We start from the raw sequence: 22,877 nt of genomic DNA on the forward strand, positions 1-22,877 counted from the left end.
AGTCAACATTCACGTTAGTTAGACAATTTAATAACACATTACTTGAATAGAACTTAATCCAACAAGTAACTGCAACAGATAGAATAGGGGTTATAAAGTTAGAACTACAGTTAGTGATACTGACACTAGATTTATGCATAAATAAAAGCAAAATAAGATTTATGCATGACTACTTTAAGTATAAAGGGAACCTTCATTGCCACGCTTTGCAACTTCAGGCACTGCTGTTCCCCATTGCCCTGAGCTACTCCTTACGCATTCTAGTTTATTAACCATGACATTTAACATTCCACGCGCCCGATCACAATTGGCATCGCTCAAGTTCTTTATAGAACAGGCCTTGTTGCATTCCCCCAGTCAACCGACTTGGTTTCTTCCGCACTTGTAGTTGCCAGCAGTACTGAGGTTTTCATGGTCCTCTAAAGAGAGAATATAACGGACGCCATTCGGCACCGGTTAGTCCCTATTATTCTTTGTGTTTCCAATTGCACAGTGACAGTATCCTTTGGTCCTTAGAATTCTTTATATAACTAAAAGTGGTAGAACAATCTTCAGTCACAGCTGCCTTCTTTACTGGACTCAACATGTCATGAACATGAGATTTTTCATTGCCTAGTTACATAAAACAAAACTTTTACAAAGTTAGGAAGATTTACATTTATAGTAACTATTGAATTTAATAATCACCTTGATAGGGTGTTGGTTGGCGTCCTTCCATCTACAAAAGATGATGGACACACAGCAAGCAATCCATTTAGGTGGGGTGCCCTCTCTTGGTGCAGCTTTGTTGATGGCTGTGAAGGCCAATCCTTGAGAGGCGGGTTCTGAAAAAGTGCTGCACGTGAAGCTGCCAAGTGACACTGTGAGTTATTGTTTTTGACGGTGTCTGTAGCCAAGCTGTTATAGCAACAGGTCATCGTGGTAGCGCACACCAGTCCACAGGATGTGTTGCCATTTCCCTTTTTCGTCAGCTAGGACTCCTAGGTGCGATAGTCGACATTTAGGGCCTTCATGTCATGCTTGCAAGCATCCTTGAAGCGGAGCTTTGGGCGCCCCACTGGTCGTCCGGCCCCAGCTACCTCACCATATGGAAGGTCCATGGGCATGCAACCGTCTTCCATCCTGCGAAAGTGTCTGATCCACCGAAGTCGCCTTTGTTTGATTAATGCCAACACACTTGGACCTCTGTCTTTGAGAGGACTGCCACATTTGTGATTTTGTTCCTCCAGGATATACCCATAATGTGCCACCGAGGGTGAAGATGGAAATTATTGAGAAATTATTGGAAATCGCAGAGGCACTGTCCTTAGACTCGGGTGGTGCCAGAGGACTAGATAATTGCAAACGTTACACCCTTGTTCAAAAAAGGGTGTAAAGATAAGCCCAGCAACTACAGTTTAACTTCGGTGGTGGGAAAACCTCTAGAAAAAATAGTTCAGGACAAAATCAATAGTCACATGGACAAATGTGAGTTAATTAAGGAAAGCTGGCATGGATTTCTTAAGGGAAAATCATGTTTAACTAACTTGCTGGAGTTTTTTGAGGAGGTAACAGAGAGGGTTGGCTGGTGTGATGTGGTGTACATGGGCTTTCAAAAGGCATTTGATACAGTGCCAAACAACAGACTTGGGAATAAACTTGTAGCTCATGGAATAAAAGGAACAGTAGTAATATGGATACGAAATTGGCTGAGTGACAGGAAACAAAGAGTAGTGGTTAATGGATGTTTTTCGGGCTGGATGAAGGTTTGTAGTGGAGTTCCCCAGGGATCAGTATTGGGACCTTTGCTTTTCCTGATGACGATTAATGACGTAGACCTTGGTGTACAGGGCACAATTTCAAAGTTTACAGATGATATGAAACTTGGAAGCATTGTAAACTGTGAGGAAGATAGTGTAGAACTTCAAAAGGACTTAGGTTGGTGGAATGGGCAGATAGGTGGCAGATGAAGTTCAATACAGAGAAATGTGAGTTGATTCATTTTGGTAGGAAGAACATGGATAGACAAAAAGAATAAAGATCACAATTCTAATGGGGGTGCAGGAGCAGACTGACCTAGGTGTAACTGTGCATAAGTCATTAAAGGTGGCAGGACAGGTTGAGAGAGCAGTTAATAAGCATACAGCTTTATTAATAGAGGCATAGAGTACAAGAGCAAGGACGTTATCTTGAACTTGTATAAGACACTAGTTCGGCCTCAGCTGGAGTATTGCGTACAATTCTGGGCGCCGCACTTGAGGAAAGACATGAGGGCATTGGAGAGAGTACAGAAGAGATTTACGAGAATGGTTCCAGGGATGAGGAATTTCAGTTATGAAGATAGATTGAAGAAGTTAGAACTGTTTTCCTTTGAGAAGAGAAGGCTGAGAGGTGATTTGATAAGAGGTATTCAAAATCATGAGGGGTCTGGGCAGAGTAGATAGAGAGAAACTTACCACACGTGAAAGGATCGAGAACGAGAGGGCACAGATTTAAAGTATTTGCTAAGAGAAGCAAAAGTGACATGAGGAAATACTTTTTCACGCAGCGAGTGGTTAAGGTCTGGATGTGCTGCCTGAGAAAGTGGTGGAGGCAGGTTCAATTGAAGCATTTAAAAGGGAATTAGACCGTTATATGAAAAGGAAGAATGTGCAAGGTTATGGGGAGAAGACAGGGGAATGGGACTGAGGGAATTGCTCTTTGAGAGAGCCAGTGCGGACACGGTGGGCCGAATGGCCTCCTTCTGTGCTGTAATGATTCTGTGAGCTTTTCCTGGTCGCTGTAAGTCACCCATGTTTCACAGCCATACAGCAAGGTGCTAAGAACACAGGCCTTATAAACCATCAGCTTAGTCCTAAGGGTCAGCTTGATGTTATTCCACGCACATTTTGCAAAGGTGGTAGCTGCTTTCCGTATGCGTGTATCGAGCTCTGCATCAAGGGACGGATTGTCTTGTCACCATAGACCCAAGGTAGCAGAATTTGCCAACCATTTCCAGTGTGGTGTTATTTAGTGTGATCAGGGGTGGAGATGCAACACCTTGTCCCATGACCACGGTTTTCTTGATAGGGTGTAGACTTTGCAAATACATCTGAATCATTGCAGCTTTAATGCAAGACTAAGTGTTTCTGGTTTAATGGGCATTTAGCTTTATAGATCTCTAATTTCCTAGATAAATTGATTTAAGAAGTCTTCAAGTCATTATTTTGAAGCAATGAATTATACTTTCTTTTTAGTTTGAGAAAGAAAAACAACATGACATCCGCTCATTCTTCTCACCAAAACCTGACTCTACAGAGAAACGCAAGAGAACCCCTCAAGATTTGCCATCCAGCCAGTTTCCTGATATAATTGAGCAGCAGAAATCTCCAGATTTGCCCAAATTAGTTCAACAATCACAAGGAAAAGTGGATAAAATAAATGCAGGAGAAGCTGGTGGAAATGAGAATGAAGAAAAATGCAAAACAAATGATGATGAGCTAAAAGCTGGCTTTGAGCCAAAGACTAAACGATTTAAATTTTTATGCACACCAGTCCAAAATCATGTCTGTACAAAAACAAGAAAGACCAAAGGTGGGACGACGCCATCCCCATTTAGAATTCAAAATACTCAACGATTACTGGGTGAAGCACAGCTTAATTCAAGAAAACTACATGTAACTGAAAAACCGTGGAACTGCAACGTGTGCACATATACCAATAATACTTTACTGTCTTACTGTGAAATCTGTGAAACTCTAAGAGGTATTGGTAAAATCCTTTTTTCGAATTTTCTATCACTCAAGTAAATTTATTATAAAAATATTTGAGAAAAATATTAGAAAAAATCTCAAGTTACTGTATTTGTGCTTTTTTTTTTGCTTCAACTAAAAATAGTTGGCTGTTTCAGTGATCTGATGATGGAAAAAACTTTTGATACTTTGAAAGTGTATTTTGTGGTGTTGTGATTAATACCTTAACTCTGTAAAGACCTATTGCTATTTTTTTGTTTTTGTCAACAAGTAGTTATGCTCAAGCTGTCCAAGCAATGTTTCAAACTGAAGCTTTTTCTGAACACAGGTGATCAAAAAGAAGAAAATTTGTCTTGTAGTACAAATCCAAGTGAAAATGAATGTGAAGGAAGAACCCAACCTCAGACTGACTGTACAGTCCTATCTGACCTAGAGAATGAAGTCGATGAATCAAATACACTTCCAGAGCATATAAATAGTGAGCAGATGCACAACAGTACAATGAAATCTAAGGAAAGCCATGTACTTTTCAATATTGACAAAAGCAGCGATTCAGTTTCCATAACTGAAGGAAGAGTGGAAAACAAGAGTCAACAGCAGTCAGGTAATTCAGTTTGTTCTTCACATCAACTTCTAATTGTATTTAAATACAAGAAGTTCCTGGATTATATGTTGTATGGGCTGTACCCAAGTTAGTGAGTTTCTTGAAGGCAAGTGTTGCAACATTGTTTCCTGACCATCCCAGATTCATCTTTCATTATTGCTTTCCATAGCGCAGTACTTTACCCCCAGCACCTCAGGAAAGTTATTTGATCATCTTGATGTATATTGATTATATCAAGCTATTTATTCCTATAAATTTCAGTTCAGTGGCGCAGTGGTTAGTGCCGCAGCGTCACAGCTCCAGCGACCCGGGTTCGGTTCTGGGTACTGCCTGTGCGGAGTTTGCAAGTTCTCCCTGTGACCGCGTGGGTTTCCGCCGAGTGCTCCGTTTTCCTCCCACAGCCAAAGACTTGCAGGTTGATAGGTAAATTGGCCATTATAAACTGCCCCTAGTGTAGGTCGGTGATAGGAGAATTGAGGGAAGGTGGGGATGAGGTAGGGAATATGGGGTTAATGTAGGATTAGTATAAAAATGGGTGGTTGTTGGTCGGCACAGACTCGATGAGCCGAAGGGCCTGTTTCAGTGCTGTATCCCTCTATGACTATGACTCTATTCCTAATCAGATATTTATCTAACTTTTTTAAGGAATGAAGGAGCAGGAGTAAGCCATGTAGTCCCTTGAGCCTATTCTGCCATTCTATTAGATCATGGATGATCTGTACCTCTACACCATTTACCCACTGCTTCATATCTCTTGATATCCTTAACTAACAAAAATTAATCTCAGCATTTAAAATTAATTAATGCCCAATTAAGGGCCTCATCCTGCTGCCACCAGTATTAGCCTAGCAGCAGGTGGGCCTGTCACCGCACGGGGAGCACGCCAAGCAAAACCATGCAGGTTGCTTGCTGGCTCAGGGTGAGGGGGCGTCCCTCATTAAAAGGCACAGTGCCTGAACGAGGGACCAGGCATCTGAAAGGGGGGGCCCACTGAGAGCCACCTTGCCCCTGATCCCCCTACACCACCCTCCCCCATGACTCCCACCCCGTGAAATCACTCCCATCCTGTGGCCTGGTTCCAGCTCTTCTGGTGAGTCCAGCACCGGCAGCAGCCACTGCCTCTATGGTGGCATTACTCAGTAAAAGAGCCACCAGCCTCTGATTGGCCAGCAGTTTTCAGAGGGCGGGACTTCTGTCGCTGGGGTTTTTAATCCCAAGGAACGCCTGCCACTGTCCACTTAAGTGCCTAATTGGCACGTAATGCCTTCCTCAGAGGGTCGTTTTAACTGATGGTCAAGACCCCAGTCACCAAGATAAAATCCTGGCCTGTGTGTGAAAAAGTGCTTCTGATTTTGCTCCTAAATAGCTATCATTGCCCCCTTGTTCTGGATTCCCCAACTAGAGGATATAGATTATCTGTATTTTCCCTATCAAATCCTTTTTTTAATCACTGCAATTAGATCACCCTCAACCTTCTAAACACAAGGAAATTCAAACCAAGTTGATGCAATCACAAAATTAACCCTTTAAGCCCTGGTACAATTCTGATGAATGTGCGCCATACATGTCTTTCACAAAGTTTGATGCCGTAATGCAGTAATCCAGATGGGGTCTGACCAAGGGTATTCACAACTGAAGCATCAATTCATCATTTTTGAATTCCAATCCCTTTGAGATAATGACCAACATTCCATTAGCCTTTTTGATTACTTTTTGTACCTGTGAACTAGCATTTAATGATTTGTATGCATGGATGCCTTATGATCACTATGCTAATGATATGCTTAGAAAATTCAACTAGAATAGTGAGACATCCACAAATCCATGCTTCCGCTTTGAGCACTTGGATAAGCATGAGCTAATCCATCATTCTGTCTGACAGATTCTAGAAACTTCCCCACAAGTGTTATTAAATAGATGGGTCTGTACTTCCTTGTTTCTCCCCGGCTCCCTCCCTTGTTAATTAATGGAGTAACATTTACAATTTTCCAAATGAAAGACACAATTCCTGCCTCCAAGAGCTTTGGAAAATTATGATTAATATCTGCAATTTCCTCACCCATCAGGTCCTTGAGATTTGCCTATCTTAAGTTGCAGTATTTTCTCATTGCTATTTTATTACATATCTTAAATCCATTAACTTGACATTTTTAGGTTCCCTTGTATCACTGGTGTTTTGTCCTCTTCCTCCACGATGAAAATGTATACAAAGTACTCATTTAATGAGTTTGCCATTTGCTCAATATCCATTATAGCCTTGGCTGCATCAGATTTTAATTGGCCCAAATTCCCCTTTGCTCATTCAGTTTACACTGATAGCCTTTTGAAGCCCAAAACTTCACACTGCACACCAGATCATAGAAGCATCAAATGTTCTACACAGAGATGGTACAGGCAGCCTTTAAAGTCTCAGTTGGTGATTTTCATCCCATAATCCATCTAGTCTAATCCAACTGTCATGCACCCTCTACATATCCTTTAAAATTCCTCTTTTGAGCAACTAATTCTCTTTGCTGTTATGTACAATGTATTCTGCTTCAATGGTGGCCTGTGACAAAGAATTCCAATCGCCTTTTGCATACAGACTTTTTTTCCTAATCTTTTTGTGTTTATCTGAAATATGTGCTCTGTTATTACCTGTTTTGCCAACTCTTCATAATCTTCAAGACATCTATCAGGTCATCCCTTAACGTTCACTGCTTTAGTGAAAACATTTTAACTTCTCAAAAGAGTGATATTTAATAAAGTTTTCCCATGAATTCCCACACTGCTGTCTCCCCCCACCCCACTCCCAGTCCCTATTTCTTCCCTTCCTGTCTTGAAGGCGTTGACTCCTAGCTGGGTACCATGATCAAGTGAGTGTCAGCAGTTATTTCAATCGCAAAAGGTAACAACTGTCCCAAACCCGTCTTCGCACCATATGTTTACTTGCAGCAGTTTCTGATATTTTAAAAAATCTATTTTGCCAGCATCTCTTCCTAACATAGTTGAATGTATGAAAGAGAATTGATTTTTAATGTTTTATCTGTGATTCCCCTTGAAAAAGGAACTAATCATGGCATTTCTTCCAAACCTTTCTGGTATAGAACAACCTGACATCGCTTGTGACAGCAGTGTTCCAGTTTATGATGGCTTCATGTTTTGCGCAAGCAAGAATACTGATAGAATCTATCTTTACACAAAGGTATTATTAGTAGCTTCATCTCCGTGCATAGGTGCATATTATTGTGTAAATGTGTATCCATGTGTCTTAAACATGAAATGTATTACACTTATAACTTAATCAAACAGCAATCAGAAAGGTCACCAGTAATGATAAATTGATTTTTTTTAACCAGTAAATTAGAAAAATCTAGGGCTGCATTTTGTTGTCCCGCCACTGGGAGCGGCAGCAGGTGCAGAAAATGGTGGCCGCCCTGCACGGGAGCTGCGCTGCCGCAATTACACAGCAGGTGGCCACTTATCAAATTGACGCTCTCCCTCCTCCCCCCCCCCCCCCCCCAATCATGTGGCAGGGGCGGCATTGGCAACGCCATTCATGGCGTCTCCTGATGCCGGAGTAGGTGCTGGCGCCAATTTTAAAAGACTGCCAGCCCTGCAAACAGTTCTAAATTATGCAGAGATGACCCCTTCCACCACCCCCCTACCCGCCCCCATACACTAAATAATGCAGAATTGACCGCTTCTACACCTTGTTAGTGTCAGCTTCTCCTGGCCGGGAAAGTGAAGATGCGCGTGTGCTGCACGACATTCTCAAAATTGGGAGCTGAAGGTAAGATCACAGCGAATTAAATTTAAATTTATGCAGAGAGGTATTTTAAACAAAGTGACTCCTGACAACGCAGCCGCCCGCTGACGTCATCGGAGTGCGCCAAGCTGCACACATGAGGAGCTATGTCCTGCCAGGACTAAGTGGCGCATGCGCAGGACGACATCATCACGCATTGCTGACGTCATCGTGTTTCCGAGCTTGGTCCATCTTCACGCATGCGCAATAAAGCGTCATTGGGTATCCAGCCCCCGCTCAGCTGGAGGAAGCGGCTGAATGGGAGACTTTGAGGCTGGAGCTCTCTTCCCCCCCCCCCGGCAACTCGCTCCAGTCCTCGCTACTCCCCCCCACTCCCCTGTCCGATTGTTCCTCGCTTTGCGCCACCTCCCTCTGGCCGCTCGCTCCCTGCTTCCCACCCAACCCACTCCGGCCACTAGCTCCAGGTGGCGCCACTTCCCTCTTGTCGGCCACTCGCTCCTTGTGGCCCGCCTTGCTTCTTCGGGTGGCACGTGGAGAATGATGAATGTGGGATCAAGTGGCCGAAAGGAGGGAAGTGGCGCGGCCCATAACTAGCGGCTGGAGGGGGGGGCGGGGAGCGACAGACGACCGGAGAGTGGGATGTCGAGAGCGGGGAACAATCGGCCAGGGAAGTGGGAGGGAAGCAGCAAGGTCTGGAGAAAGCGGCTGAGGGGGAAGAGGGGGAGAAAGTGAGTTGCCGAGGGGGGAGAGTGGCCAGTGGGGCGGGAGATAGTAGCTGCGTTCGGGTGAAATCAGTCCTGCTCAGTCCTATAAACGAATTACAATAATGAATTGGCAGCATATTTTATACTCTTCACGATTTTCTTTTCCATGGATCGGGGTGCCAATTCACTATCTTCCAATGGAAATTCAATCATAAAATTCCTTTTGTATTTAATAGGATTACTGGAATATTAAATGGATCTGAGGATTACAGTTAGTATCCTATAACTATATAGCATATTACTGGGCTTCCATCCAACTTAATGTAAGGTTAGCTTGCTCGAACGATCTAGCCATAAGCATTTCCTGTGATAAATTGAGCAGCGGTTTTTAATCCTGGCAGCTGCCTGAACGTCGCAGACACTGACGTTCCAATTGAAGAGCCTGCATTGGCGCATGTGCAAGTACCACGCCACCTAGTGCTTGCGTTGTCAGCAAATGCAGCCTATTTTATGTATTTAAAGTAGGGTCCCATCACAGAGCAGCGGAGGTGCTGCCACGGAGCCTCACCGCAGCTGGGAAGATTGGGCCCGGCAATCACACTCTGTGGCGGCCATTGCCGCTCCATTTCTCTGGCCCTCCACCTAGGTTTAAATTTCAAACAAAGTTTGGTAGTTAACTGTCAGTCACCATAAACTGGTGCATGCTCCATGGCAAAGCCTCCACCAATGAGAGTCCACTTGCCAACCAGTCAGCACTTTCTTCTCATACAGTATAAGTTAGTTGCTTTCCCTTATATTGGTATTCTTGAAATGTCCTGATGAGTGCAAGATGAAAAGCTTCAACAAAATGTCTGTTTGCAGCAATATTTTTGAAGTGTAGGCACTGTTATTTTGAAGGCAAACTTGGCACAGTAAAAATAAATTAGATAAATGGCTAGTTAATCTGTTTTGGGTGATACTGGTTGAAAAATAAATCTTGGCTGGAACACAAGGAGAACTTCCCTGCTCTTCTTGAATGATGCCATAAGATCTTTTACATTCACCTAGACAAGCAGACAGAGCCTTGGTTTAACATTTCATCAAAGACAGCACCTCCAACAATAACAGCATTTTCTCTGTACTGCACTGAAGAGTCAGCCTGGATTATGCACTCCAGTCCTAAGGGCTGATTTTACCTGTCTATGCCTGTCAAAAACAGGGTGGTAACAGCCTGAAAACAGTGTCAGTCACTCATCACCCCATTTCCAAGGCCACTTGTAAGATGAAAGTTGGGGTACTATAACATACATAACACTTCAATTACAATTTTGAGGAATTAATGAGTGTAACACATGTCGCCGACACTTTGCTTGTTTGTAACTGGCAATGAGCAGTCTAACCAACAGTCTTTAAAGCTGGAAGCCATTCAAAAAATGGCTGAAGTAACTTTTTAATTAATTTAAAAGTTTACTACTTCTGGTGCTGTGCAAGATCGGCTTTCTCCCCTCTCTCCTCAAGCTTCAAATGTTGACTAGCTCTGCCGTTCAGCACTGCTGGTTTGGTGCTTGCAGCACACCAACTGCAAGCAAGCAAGGCTTTTGTCTCAAAATGGCTTGGTCCTCGCATGGGTAACAACAGTCAGGCAGTGGGTACACTCTGAGAGACTAAACTTAAAATCAGCCTCCTCGAGTGGTGCTTGAACCCACAACCTTCTGACTCAGACTCACGAGTGATAAATCTCATGGTGAAATACAATTTGATTTGATTTTGGATTTGTTTCCATATTGATCTTGGAGCATTAAATCAGGCTGCTGCCAGAGCACAATTGCCCTTATTTTAAGTATAAACAGCAACAGCATAAAAACTGGCTTAAATGTAGGAAAATAGCTATTTCCCTTGATTTTAGTGGGAAAGGAGCTGTGATATCTTCTGTTTACAGTGAGCACAGTGGCTAAACCCCTGGGAAAATATGAGTGTCATAATGAATGTAACTTACTCCATAATTTCCTTTTTTATTTTGCACTGTTCAAGGTTCCCTATGACAAAGATGCACCACTGCAATGGTGCAAATCCCCAGAAAAATCTGATTCATGACTAAATATAGTTGCTTTCCCAAACATCTTAGTTTTTGCATGACAGCATTATTTATCCTCATCATGAAAACTTTCAACAAATGTATTTTAAAAATGTGTAAAATCAGTTCTACGTGTAACAGCAGTGCATTGTATTAACAATTGAATACAATGGCACACGATTATCTCCCCCCTACTTGAGACACATGCTGCCCAGGTCTTGTATCAAAAAGAAGTTGTTAATATATTCTACTTCTGTGAATTTAGTCATTATTTATTTGTTTGAGAAAAATGGAATTGTTTAGTGGCTCAAATTAATGAATTTAAATAAAATGGCGCAGAATTTATTTTTTCAAATTTCTATTTGGATCGGTAAGTGTGGAACCAGGTAAGAGCCGTCCCACTGAGCTGGATAATGCGGCAGATGCAATCTTGGGGGGAGTTGTTGAGCAGGGGGAGTCAGGGGATGCAATAGAAACTGCTAAACAGAGCTCCTTGCACTTGTTTTCAGAGATGACGGCAGAGGAGACAGGTTAGGGGGGAGAAAATGTGCTGGGGGATATTTTGCTCTCCCGGATGATCCTGAACAGTAAATTAGAATAAATTTTGATTTGAAATAGTAACATTGTAGACTACATTGTAGACTCAATTGGCTTTGTGCTCAAGCAGTCTTTTCAGTAAAACTATTTTAATGTATTTATTTATTTCTACTGTGTACAATAGAGAGTGTTATTCTCCCTTGTGTTGGATCCCCTGACATCATCTTGATAATTTTTGCGAAGTGTGATTCTGAAGAGTTTGGAAGGATTTTTAGTAAACTTTTATCATTATTTGTTTATTGTTAGGAGGGAGAGCCTTTAAACTGCAATTTTATTCCTCTGGATATAAAGTCAGAAAACTGGGAGGATTTACCAACGTTCTTTGATCAGCAAAACAATCGTGTAGCGGTAAGTTTGTGTTATATTTTATGTATTTCAGTGGGATATTTTGTAGATTTTTTTTTAAAGATGTATGCTTTTGTATGTTGAATTTTGTCGGAATCCTGTAATCTGCAACAGTTATATGGAACCAATCAATGCCACACCTTGTATTACATAAAATTTGGTTTGACAAAATGCACCTTCCTAAGCCGCCAGAAATACTGTGTGAAAGCTAAAGTATCATGAAATGTGCAGCAGGTGCATGGAACACCACCACCTACAAGTTCCCCCTCTAAGCACCATCCTGACTTAGACATATATCACTGTTCCTTCACCATCACTGGGTCAATATCCTGGAACTCCCGACCTAACAGCACTGTGGGTATATCTACACACGGACTGCAGCAGTTCAAAGAGCCATCTGACATGACCTTCTCAAGGACATTTAGGAATAGGTAATAAATGCTGGCCTTATCAGCAACACCCACATCCCATGAATGAATTAAACTGAATAATGTGGGTACTTATAATTAATGGAAAGAAATAACTTGCATTTATATTGCACCTTTCACAGTGTCAGGATGTCCCAAAGGGCTTTTCAGCCAATGAAGTTCTTTTTGAAGTGTAGACACAAAGAGCAATGACATAATGACCAAATAATCTGTTTTAGCTAAAATAAAAGCAAAATACTGCAGATGCTGGATATCTGAAATAAAAACAAGAAATGCTGGAAATACTCAGCAGTCTGGCAGCATCTGTGGAAAGAGACGCAGAGTTAACGTTTCAGGTCAGTAACCCTTAATCAAAACTGATGAAGGTCACTGACCTGAAACATTAACTCTGCTTCTCTCTCCACAGATGCTGCCAGACTGCTGAGTATTTCCAGCATTTCTTGTTTTTATCTTAATCTGTTTTAGCTGTTAGTTGTGGAGTAAAACTCACCGGGACACCAAGAGAACTCCCTTGGTCATCTTCAAATAGTGTCATAGGATCTTTTATGTTAACCTGAGAGGGCAGTCTGGGCCTCAGTTTTAACATCTCATTTAAAAGTTCTGCACTGAATTATCAGTCTGGATTATGTGCTCAATTCTCTGAGCTGAGATGCGAACCCACAATCTTCTGACTCAGGCATGAATGCTTCCAGTGAGCCAAGGTTCAACATTATTGCTCATCAATCAAAACATTTGAAGATAATTAAATACATTTGTCATTGAAAATGTTGCTACGACTTGCATATTGAATCAGTAGTTAATTTTAATGAATATTGTGTTTCCAAAACATACATGTACGCATATGACAGTATTTATGTGCCCGTGCATACAATGTGGTGCCTTGAATTTCAGCGAGAGTCCCAGTATTAATTGTAACAATAATTGTATATGCTTCAATCATGCTAGAATGATAACTAGTGGTGACTTTTGGTTAATCCATAGTATAGTACTTCTTTCAAAATTAATTTAACTGTATATTACATATTTTTAACCATTTAAAATATGAAATCATTGGTAATACCTTTGGTATTGTCATTGTTAATTTAGTTAAGGAGAATGTATTGTTAAAGTTCATGTCCAGAAAATCTTAACATTGTCATAAAGCACCTGATGTTCCAGAAATAGCAGAAAAATAAGTAGCTGAGTGTGCCACTATATCAGTTTGCTTCACCTGCACTTCCGTATAAATCTGCATTCTAACTCCATCTTATTTTTTTCTTCCCAATTTTCAGCTACTGCGATTTGTACGAGAATGGCTCAGCTTAACTGCTATGAAGCAAAGAATAATTAGGAAGAGCAACCAGATTTTCTGCAGTCCTCTTCTTGCACTAGAAAATATCATGAAAGACCAGCGTAGACAAAGCTGTACAAAAAGGTAAGACTTTATTGGGATGTTCCTAATGTTGTGACTCCTCAGTCTCTACATATTTCATATTCTGTACCATTTGTTTTTTATACTGTACACTATGTAGCACATACTGTTCGAGATTGATTAAAATGTTAGTCTTTTTTCAATGAAGGAAAGAAGATTATTGCTGAGTTTTTGGTGAGAGTTTGCTGATTGGAATTTTTAAATTTTTTTTGTTCTCAAGTTCCTGTCTCCTTTTTTTGTTTCAGTGAAATTAAAAATAAAAGATGTACACTAGTGTGCACCCTGCATGCAGACCAGCTAGTTTACCTTCTTTATTCCTAATTTAGTAATTCTATGTTTCTTCTACTTATTGTCCAATAATAAAAATTAAGTGCTTCATTGAAAATCAGTATGAAATATTTCTTTTATTTAGATTTATAACAAAAGATGATGTAGCTGCTGTGTCTCTGAATAAGGCACACACTGAAGGAGGAACTGTACGAGTTATAGCAAGAGAGTCTGCGTTCTATGGCAAAAATAAAATGAAAACTTCCAATCAACCAATTGAGGAAAATTTAAACACGTATGTTTCTACGGTTTTCTGTTTAGTAGTTGATTTGCCAATGAAGTAGAAATGATGCTTTCTGTATGTGGTGCAGTTCTTGGGTAACATTTCACCACTGAAGAAATGACCAGGCAACTTGCCAGAAAGCCACTTTATTTTAAAGGATTGAAAATTGCAATAAATAAAAGTTGATTCAGATACCGTTGATGTTGTCAGTGAAATAACTGAATAAGATGGCAACTTTAATGCTACAAAGCTAATTGTAATTTTTTCTATTATAAGCATGCATTAAATAGTGGTGGTATATCGAGCTTTTCTTATCTTAAAAATCTGAAATTTAAGTTCACCATTTTGTCAATTGATTGATAATAATTGTAGGAGGTTCATGTTACAAGCTTCATTTATCTTTGCTGCAACAAAACTTATATTTATATAGCACCTTTAATGTAATAAAATGTTCCAAGGTGCTTCACAGAAGCATTAGAAAACAAATAGAACACAGAGCCACATTAGGAGATATTAGGTCAGATGTTCAAAAGCTTAGTCAAATAAGTAGGTTTTAAGAAGTGTCTTAAAGGAGGAAAGTGAAGTATAGAGGCGGAGAGGTGTCGGGAGGGTATTCCAGAGCTTGGGGCCGATGCAACTGAAGGCTCAGCCACAATGATGGAGCAATTAAAATCGGGGCGCTCAAGTGGACAGAATTAGGGGAGCCCAGGTAGCTCAGAGCATTGTGGAACTGGAAGAGATTGCAGAGGTAGGGAGGGGTGAGGCCATGGAGGGATTTGAAAACAAGGATGAGAGTTTTAAAATCAAGCATAGCTTCACTGGGAGCCAATGTAGGTCAGCGAGTACAGGCGTAATAGGTGAACGGGACTTGGTGTGAGTTAAGACATGGGCAGCAGAATTTTGGATGACCTCAAGTTTGGAGAGGGTAGAATGAGGGACCAGCTAGGAGTGCATTGGAATAGTCAAGCATAGAGGTAACAGAGACATGAGTGAGGGTTTCAGCAGCAGATGAGCTGAGTTAGGCGATGTTAGAGGTGGAAATAGGCAGTCTTAGCAATGGCGCGAATGAGGTCGGAAGCTCATCTCGAGGTCAAATGTGACACAAAGGTTGCGAACAAACTGGCTCAATCTCAGACTGTTGCCAGGGAGAGGGATGGAGTCAGTAGCTAGGGAATGGAATTTGGACTGGGGACCAAATACAATGGTTTCAGTCTTCCTGATATTTAATTGGAAGAAATTTCTGCTCATCCAGTACTGGATGTCAGATAATCAGTTCGATAATTTAGCAACAGTGGAGGAGTCGATAGAGGTGCTGGTGGGGTAGAGCTGGGTGTCGTCAGCGAACATGTGAAAAGTAACACTGTCGGATGACTTTGCCGGAAAGCAGCATGTAGATGAGAAATAGGAGGGGTCCAAGAATAGATCCTTGGCAGACACCAGAGGTAATGGTGCAGGAGCAGGAAGAGAGGTCATTGCAAGTGATTTGTTTGGCTATGATTAGATAGATAAGCATGGAACGAGGTGAGAGCGGTCCCACCCAGTGGAGAGGCGTTGGAGGAGATGGTGTGATCAACTGTGTCAACAGCTGCAGACAGTTTGAGAAGGACAAGGAAGGAAATTTAACTTTGTCAAAGTCACTTAGGATGTCATTTGTGACTTTGGTAGGTAATTTTTTGCAAGAATTATTTTCGTAGCTTTATTGATCCTTAAATATTATACTTTTTTTTTCAGCCCATTGCAGAGAACCTTCTGCCAGTTTTCTGAAAATACTCAATTTTAAACATTATTGCTATTCACCAAGTGTAATTATTAAACTTGATGTAAATGTGCCAAGATGCTTCATTCAGTGCTGTAAGTTTAGATTCTGACCCGGTAGCCAATATGATTATCAAATCCAAAATGGTGTGACCATATTAAAAAAAAAATTAGACAGAACATTTGAAACTTATATATTCACTTTGTTAACATGGGTTGGAGAATATAATCAAGTATAAATTAGGTAGCAACGTCTATATGCAGCCATGGCTGCTAAAATGACTTGAAAATAGTGATCTGCTTTATAGATAGAGCATGCTTTGATGTTGTATTAAATTTGAGTAAAAAAGATTAATACTTGGTAGAACAGTCATATTTACAAAGCGATAACACATTTCAAAGCTCTAGCATGTTTTCTACGTCAGTAAAAATGTATGCGTTTCATATTGTATTGTCTTACTTTCAGTGACAGTAGTAGAAGCATTGAGAAAATCTGCAATAGTACTTCTCGATTGCCTCTAACTAATGGAATAGCTGACGTCTCCTTAGAAACTGGCTATGTACAAGCTGTGAACAAAGAAGGAAACCCTCTTTGCCTTGGCTGTCAACAGCCAACAATCCAGGTCAGCAAGCATCATGAATCTACAGCTTGGGACACACGATATTGCTCCCAAAAGTGTCAGGAAGACTTTTTAGTTCGGTCCAATCGGTGCTTTATGAGGTCAAAAGTGTTTGAAGCTGAGCACGGAATCTGCCAGCAGTGTGGCCTCAATGCTCAGCAGCTGTACATTAGTGTTCGAGATACGCTGAAGACCCATCGGAAAGAGCTACTTGAAAATACATGGCTGTCGCAGCTTTCACTAGATCAGGTAAGCGGAAAACGTAACTTTAATTTGTTTTACATAACATAAAAATGAAGATTTTGCAGTGTTTGCTTTTTGTAAAACAAAATATATATAGGACTGGTTAAGAGAGAAGAATCAGATGGTAAGGCCCAACTACGTTCCTGCACTGAGTTTCATTTCTTACCCCTGCCAAGACCATGCCAGCTGCCCCTTCTCCATCCGCTGCATGCAAATACTGATGGAGAGGTAAGAAACACATTCCTGGTCAATGTTACTGCTGCTACCCATTTCTGTTTTATGTGATGTGTGCGAGGGATGGTCCTTGTCCTGTCAGACTTTCCAGGCAATCTTTGGGGACTCTGAAATTGAAGAGGAGAAAGATTTTTACTCTGGGTAGCTTTTTGATCTTCCATTCTCTGAGTTCCCTTGTGGTTACCTCACGATTGGACCCAGTGTTACATCAGAAATTTTTACCGCAATGAGATGAGTAATTTTTATTTCTCTCTAAACCCACCGATTGGTTGTATTAGTCTCTTCGGTGCTGCATATGATTCATCAGCCTTAGCTTTTGTTAGCTACAAACTAATTTACTACTATGCTCTCCTGGATAGCCTCTTAGCTTCCACCCTCCATAAACTTGAGCTCATCTAAAACTTTTCTGCCTGTATCTTAACTTACACCAAATCTCATTTACCTATCACCCCCTGTGCTTGCTGATTAACATTGGCTCATGGTCATCCAATACCTCTTTTTAAAAAATTCTCATCCTAGTGTTCAAAGCTCTCCATGGTCTCACTGCTGTCTCTCTCTAACCTTCCCCAGCCCTACAACTCTGAGGGAATTCTGCAGTCATCCAACTCTGACCTCATACATTCCCCACTTCCTTGGCCCCACCATTGACAGCCATGCCTTTAACCATCTAGGCACTAAGCTTGGGAATTCCTTCCATAACCTCTGTGCCTCTTTACTTCTCTCTCCTCCTTTATGACACTCCTTAAACCTTTGACTAAGCTTTTGGTCACCTCTCTTAATGTCTCCTTCTTTGGCTCAGTATCAATTTTTGTCTGATCACACTCCTGTGAAGCACCTTGGGACACTTATATTAAAAGCATTATGTACGTGTAAATTGTTGATTTAATTCATCCATGTCTGATACTTTTTGATTCAATTTTTTCATATAATTTTTATCCTTGCATTACACCCTTTTTGTCATTACCAAAAGTACGAATTTCACTTTCATTCATTTAATTATGCCTTAAGCATTAGATTAATAAAATCAAGCACAAAAAGGCATTCCAGTTATTTCAAAAATGACTTTTGCACTTGAATTTTAAATTGTATGATGTCAAAAGAATCAATTATGTGTTTGTTTGAAAACCAGATATGGGCTAGGATGCTATGAATTTTACAGTTAGCCTTAGCATCCCAGGGCTAGAGAAAGAAAAATCTCCCACTGATGCTGTTCCTCATCACAGTCCGGCACTCCAGCTGCTCCAGTGGGCACCTGTTGAGTAAAGAATCAAGTTCAACCGTGATGATCCCAGTGATCCAGTAACCTGCTGTCATCAGCTGTCCAACTCACACTTTGGTGAAATACTCAAGAGCGGCGAGCAAGTGGAACTGTACCACAGCGGAGTTGGGGCATAAATTAAAACACGTGTGGGTGTGGTGAAAAGAAGAAGGAATTTAAAAATTTATTTCTGTTTTTTATTACTTTTTTGTTTGCTTCGTGTTTGTTTTTTGGAGACAAAAATGTAAGCTATCTAAACCCTTTGTGACCTACTTATTTTTAAAAATTGTAATGCTGTAGCAGCCTTTACTTTGAAATGGAAGGCAAGATTGTCTTTGACAGACCACAACCACACTACTTTTATCAAAACTGATTCAAAGAGAACAAAGAACAGTACAGCACAGGAACAGGCCATTCGACCCTCCAAGCCTGCGCCGATCTTGATGCCTGTCTACACTAAAACCTTCTGCACTTCTGGGGACCGTATCCCTCTATTCCCATCCTATTCATGTATTTGTCAAGATGCCTCTTAACCGTTGCTAACGTACCTGCTTCCACCACCTTTCCCGGCAGCAAGTTCCAGGCACTCACCACCCTCTGTGTAAAGAACTTGCCTCGCACATCCTCTCTAAACTTTGCCCCTCGCACCTTAAACCTATGTCCCCTAGTAACTGACTCTTCCACCCTTGGAAAAAGCTTCTGACTATCCACTCTGTCCATGCCGCTCATAACTTTGTAAACCTCTATCATGTCGCCCCTGCACCTCCGTTGTTCCAGTGAAAACAATCTGAGTTTATCCAACCTCTCCTCATACCTAATGCCCTCCAGACCAGGCAACATCCTGTTAAACCTCTTCTGTACCCTCTCCAAATCCTCCACATCCTTCTGGTAGTGTGGCAACCAGAATTGCACGCAATATTCTAAGTGTGGCCGAACTAAGGTTCTGTACAACTGCAGCATGACTTGCCAATTTTTATACTCTATGCCCCAACCGATGAAGGCAAGCATGCCATATGCCATCTTGTCTACCTTATCCACCCGCGTTGCAACTTTCAGTGACCTGTGGATCTGTACGCCCATATCTCTCTACCTGTCAATACTTCTAAGGGTTCTGCCATTTACTGTATACTTCCCACCTGTATTAGATCTTCCAAAATGCATTACCTCAGATTTGTCCGGATTAAATTCCATCTGCATTTCTCCGCCCAAGTCTCCAATTGATCTATATCCTGCTGTATCCTCTGACAATCCTCATCACTATCCGCAACTCCACCAACCTTTGTGTCATCTGCAAACTTACTAATCAGACCAGCTACATTTTCCTCCAAATCATTTATATATACTACAAACAGAAAACATCCCAACACTGATCCCTGCGGAACACCATAGTCACATCCCTCCATTCAGAAAAGCACTCTTCCACTGCTACCCTCTGTCTTCTATGATCGAGCCAGTTCTGTATCTATCTTGTCAGCTCACCTCTGATCCCGTGTGACTTCACCTTTTGTACCAGTCTGCCATGAGGGATCTTGTCAAAGGCATTACTGAAGTCCATATAGACAACATCCACTGCCCTTCCTTCATCAATCATCTTCGTCACTTCCTCAAAAAACTCAATCAAATTAGTAAGACCCGACCTCCCCTTCACAAAACCATGCTGCCTCTCGCTAATAAGTTCATTTGTTTCCAAATGGGAGTAAATCCTGTCCCGAAGAATCCTCTCTAATCATTTCCCTACCACTGACATAAGGTTCACTGGCCTATAATTTCCTGGATTATCCTTGCTACCCTTCTGAAACAAAGGAACAACATTGGCTATTCTCCAGTCCTCTGGGACCTCACCTGTAGCCAATGAGGACACAAAGATTTCTGTCAAGGCCCCAGCAATTTCCTCCCTTACCTCCCTCAGTATTCTGGGGTAGATCCCATCAGGCCCTGGGGACTTATCTACCTTAATGCTTTGCAAGATACCCAACATCACCTCCTTTTTGATAACGACATGACCCAGACTATCTACACTCCCTTCCCTCGACTCATCATTCACCAAGTCCTTCTCTTTGGTGAATACTGATGCAAAGTACTCATTTAGTACCTCGCCCATTTCCTCTGGCTCCACGCATAGATTCCCTCCTCTGTCCTTGAGTGGGCCAATCCTTTCCCTGGCTACCCTCTTGCTCTTTATATACGTATAAAAAACGTCCTTAATCCTGTTTGCCAATGACTTTTCGACCCCTTTTAGCCCTCCTGACTCCTTGCTTAAGTTCCTTCCTACTTTTTTTATATTCCTCAAGGGTTTCGTCTGTTCCCAGCCTTCTTGCCCTTACGAATGTTTCCGTTTTCTTTTTGACTAGGCTCACAATATCCCTCGTTCTCCAAGGTTCCCGAAACTTGCCAAACTTATCCTTCTTCCTCACAGGAACAAGCCGGTCGTGGATTCTAATCAACTGACGTTTGAAAGACTCCCACGTGTCAGATGTTGATTTACCCTCAAACAGCTGCCCCCAATCTTAATTCTTCAGTTCCTGCCTAATATTGTTATAATTAGCCTTCCCCCAATTTTGCACGTTCACTCGAGGACTATTCTTATCCTTATCCACAAGTACCTTAAAACTACGGAATTATGGTCACTGTTCCCGAAATGCTCCCCTACTGAGACTTCGACCACTTGGCCGGGCTCATTCCCCAATACCAGGTCCAGTACGGCCCCTTCCCCAGTTGGACTATCTACATATTGTTTCAAGAAGCCCTCCTGGATGCTCCTTACAAATTCTGCCCCATCCAAGCCCCTAGCACTAGGTGAGTCCCAGTCAATATGGGGGAAGTTAAAATCACCCACCCACCTGTTGCTTTTACATCTTTCCAAAATCTGCATATCTGCTCCTCTATCTCCCGCTGGCTGTTGGGAGGCCTGTAGTAAACCCCCAACATCGTGACTGCACCCTTCCTATTCCTGAGCTCTACCCATATTGCATCGCTGCATGACCCCTCCGAGGTGTCCTCCCGCAGTACAGCTGTGATATTCTCCTTAACCAGTAATGCAACTCCCCCACCCCTTTTACATCCCCCTCTATCCCGCCTGAAGCTTCGTTTTTAATTTTCTGAATCGACCTTGTTTAATTACTAATTATACAGAGTCGTAAATGGCAAGTGGCAGGAACTGCAGTTCAAGGTTTTGTGAAGAGTAATTTTAAAATAATTTCTGTAAACATAATAGTTCGAGAACACTCTTGCACTTCAATGACTTTTTCAACTTCTCAAAGATCTATTGCAATATTCCTTTATTTCTGATGACGTGATATCTGAAGAGTTCAGCAGGTGCGAAAAAAACTAATGCATATTGATTGGATCAACAAGTAATTTAGAAATAATACAGTGTGGGAGGAAATTTTCAAAGTTGCTTCTAGAAATTGACAATAATTATTACAAAAGATTTTCAGTCTGTATCAGGAATTGATTGTTTCTTTATAGTACTCCAAGGGGGCATTGTCTGAATTGGTAGCATACTGGAAAGTGTCCTAAAATTGGAAATGCCTCTGCTCGGCCTACAATTCTTTATTACTGGTGATGATATCTTGACTTTTTTTTATTTACATTACAGATATTACTTACAGCCTTTTCGTTCTTGATAGCAGTCACAAAGAATTTAAACAGTTAATCCTTAAGCTTGTAGCTTTTTTTAAAAGAGAATGTGTCTTCTCTTTACAATAATTATTTCCAAACGTATGTGAGTAATGCCAGTAATCACTATAGCATTAGAGAGAGATGCAATGAAACAAGAATGAAGCAAATTATTTTTTGAAATCTGCTAAATGTAGATTAGTTTGCCTTGTCTACTGGTTTTGTTTGTTCTAGCCATAGTCCCAAAGGACCATAGGCATCTGTCCCCATGAAAGAAAGATGTATAGCTTGAGGGTCACCACTCCTCAAGCATGGTACAAGGCAAGGAGGCAGGCCTCCATGAGGTAGCACAGCCAGTAGGGAATTGAACCCGTGCTCTTGGCATCTTTCTACATCACAGCCGTCTAGCCAACTGAGCCAACCAACCCCCTGTCTACTGATAGCTCACAGAGTACAGGTATGGTAGCCTAGTGGTTATGTTACTGGACTAGTAAACCAGAGGTCTGGACTAATGATCTGCAGACATGAGTTCAAGTCGCACTGTGGCCATGTTAATTGTATTCAGGTTTTGGGTACTAATTATCACCTGTGCTCATATATGGAGAAAATTGAAAGTGTGGTTGTTGGTTGGAGGTCCACAATATGCAATGTTTGTCTCGTTATGACCAGGTGCGAAAGGCATCTAGGGGTCTGTTACTATCTTCCTGATCTTATTGTAACAGGGTTTAATTTTTAACACACTGAGCTCCCCTTTTTGTGAATCTTTGTTCACAGTTTTCCAATTATAAGACAAAGAAACCAATTCTCTCAGGCTTTCTGAGATTTGAAGAAGATGAAATTTATTAAACCTTAAACTCTAATACGGTAATGCCTGCAGATATGTGATGCACCCACACTCGCATGCACATGCGATACACATATGTAAATAGGGAAAGAAAAGAGCAGAAGAAAAGATAAGTAGAATGGTTTGAGGCAATATCTTGTTACTGTTTCTCAAGC

At 41.4% G+C, this 22,877-nt stretch overlaps 1 protein-coding gene across 5 annotated transcripts in view; it reads left to right on the forward strand.

Annotated features, from left to right (window-relative positions):
- zranb3 (zinc finger, RAN-binding domain containing 3) overlaps positions 1–22,877 on the forward strand; it is a 171,643-nt gene that overhangs the window by 128,873 nt on the left and 19,893 nt on the right. For all 5 annotated transcript variants that reach the window (XM_068035047.1, XM_068035049.1, XM_068035051.1 and 2 more), the window contains 7 exons: positions 3,216–3,723; positions 4,039–4,314; positions 7,401–7,498; positions 11,663–11,764; positions 13,461–13,603; positions 14,013–14,162; positions 16,372–16,774. In XM_068035047.1, the coding sequence (XP_067891148.1) occupies positions 3,216–3,723; positions 4,039–4,314; positions 7,401–7,498; positions 11,663–11,764; positions 13,461–13,603; positions 14,013–14,162; positions 16,372–16,774 (1,680 nt within the window). The remainder of the gene's footprint in view (positions 1–3,215; positions 3,724–4,038; positions 4,315–7,400; positions 7,499–11,662; positions 11,765–13,460; positions 13,604–14,012; positions 14,163–16,371; positions 16,775–22,877) is intronic.

The sequence above is a fragment of the Heterodontus francisci genome, chromosome 7 (assembly GCF_036365525.1).
Source record: "Heterodontus francisci isolate sHetFra1 chromosome 7, sHetFra1.hap1, whole genome shotgun sequence".
Classification (NCBI taxonomy): Eukaryota; Metazoa; Chordata; class Chondrichthyes; order Heterodontiformes; family Heterodontidae; genus Heterodontus; species Heterodontus francisci.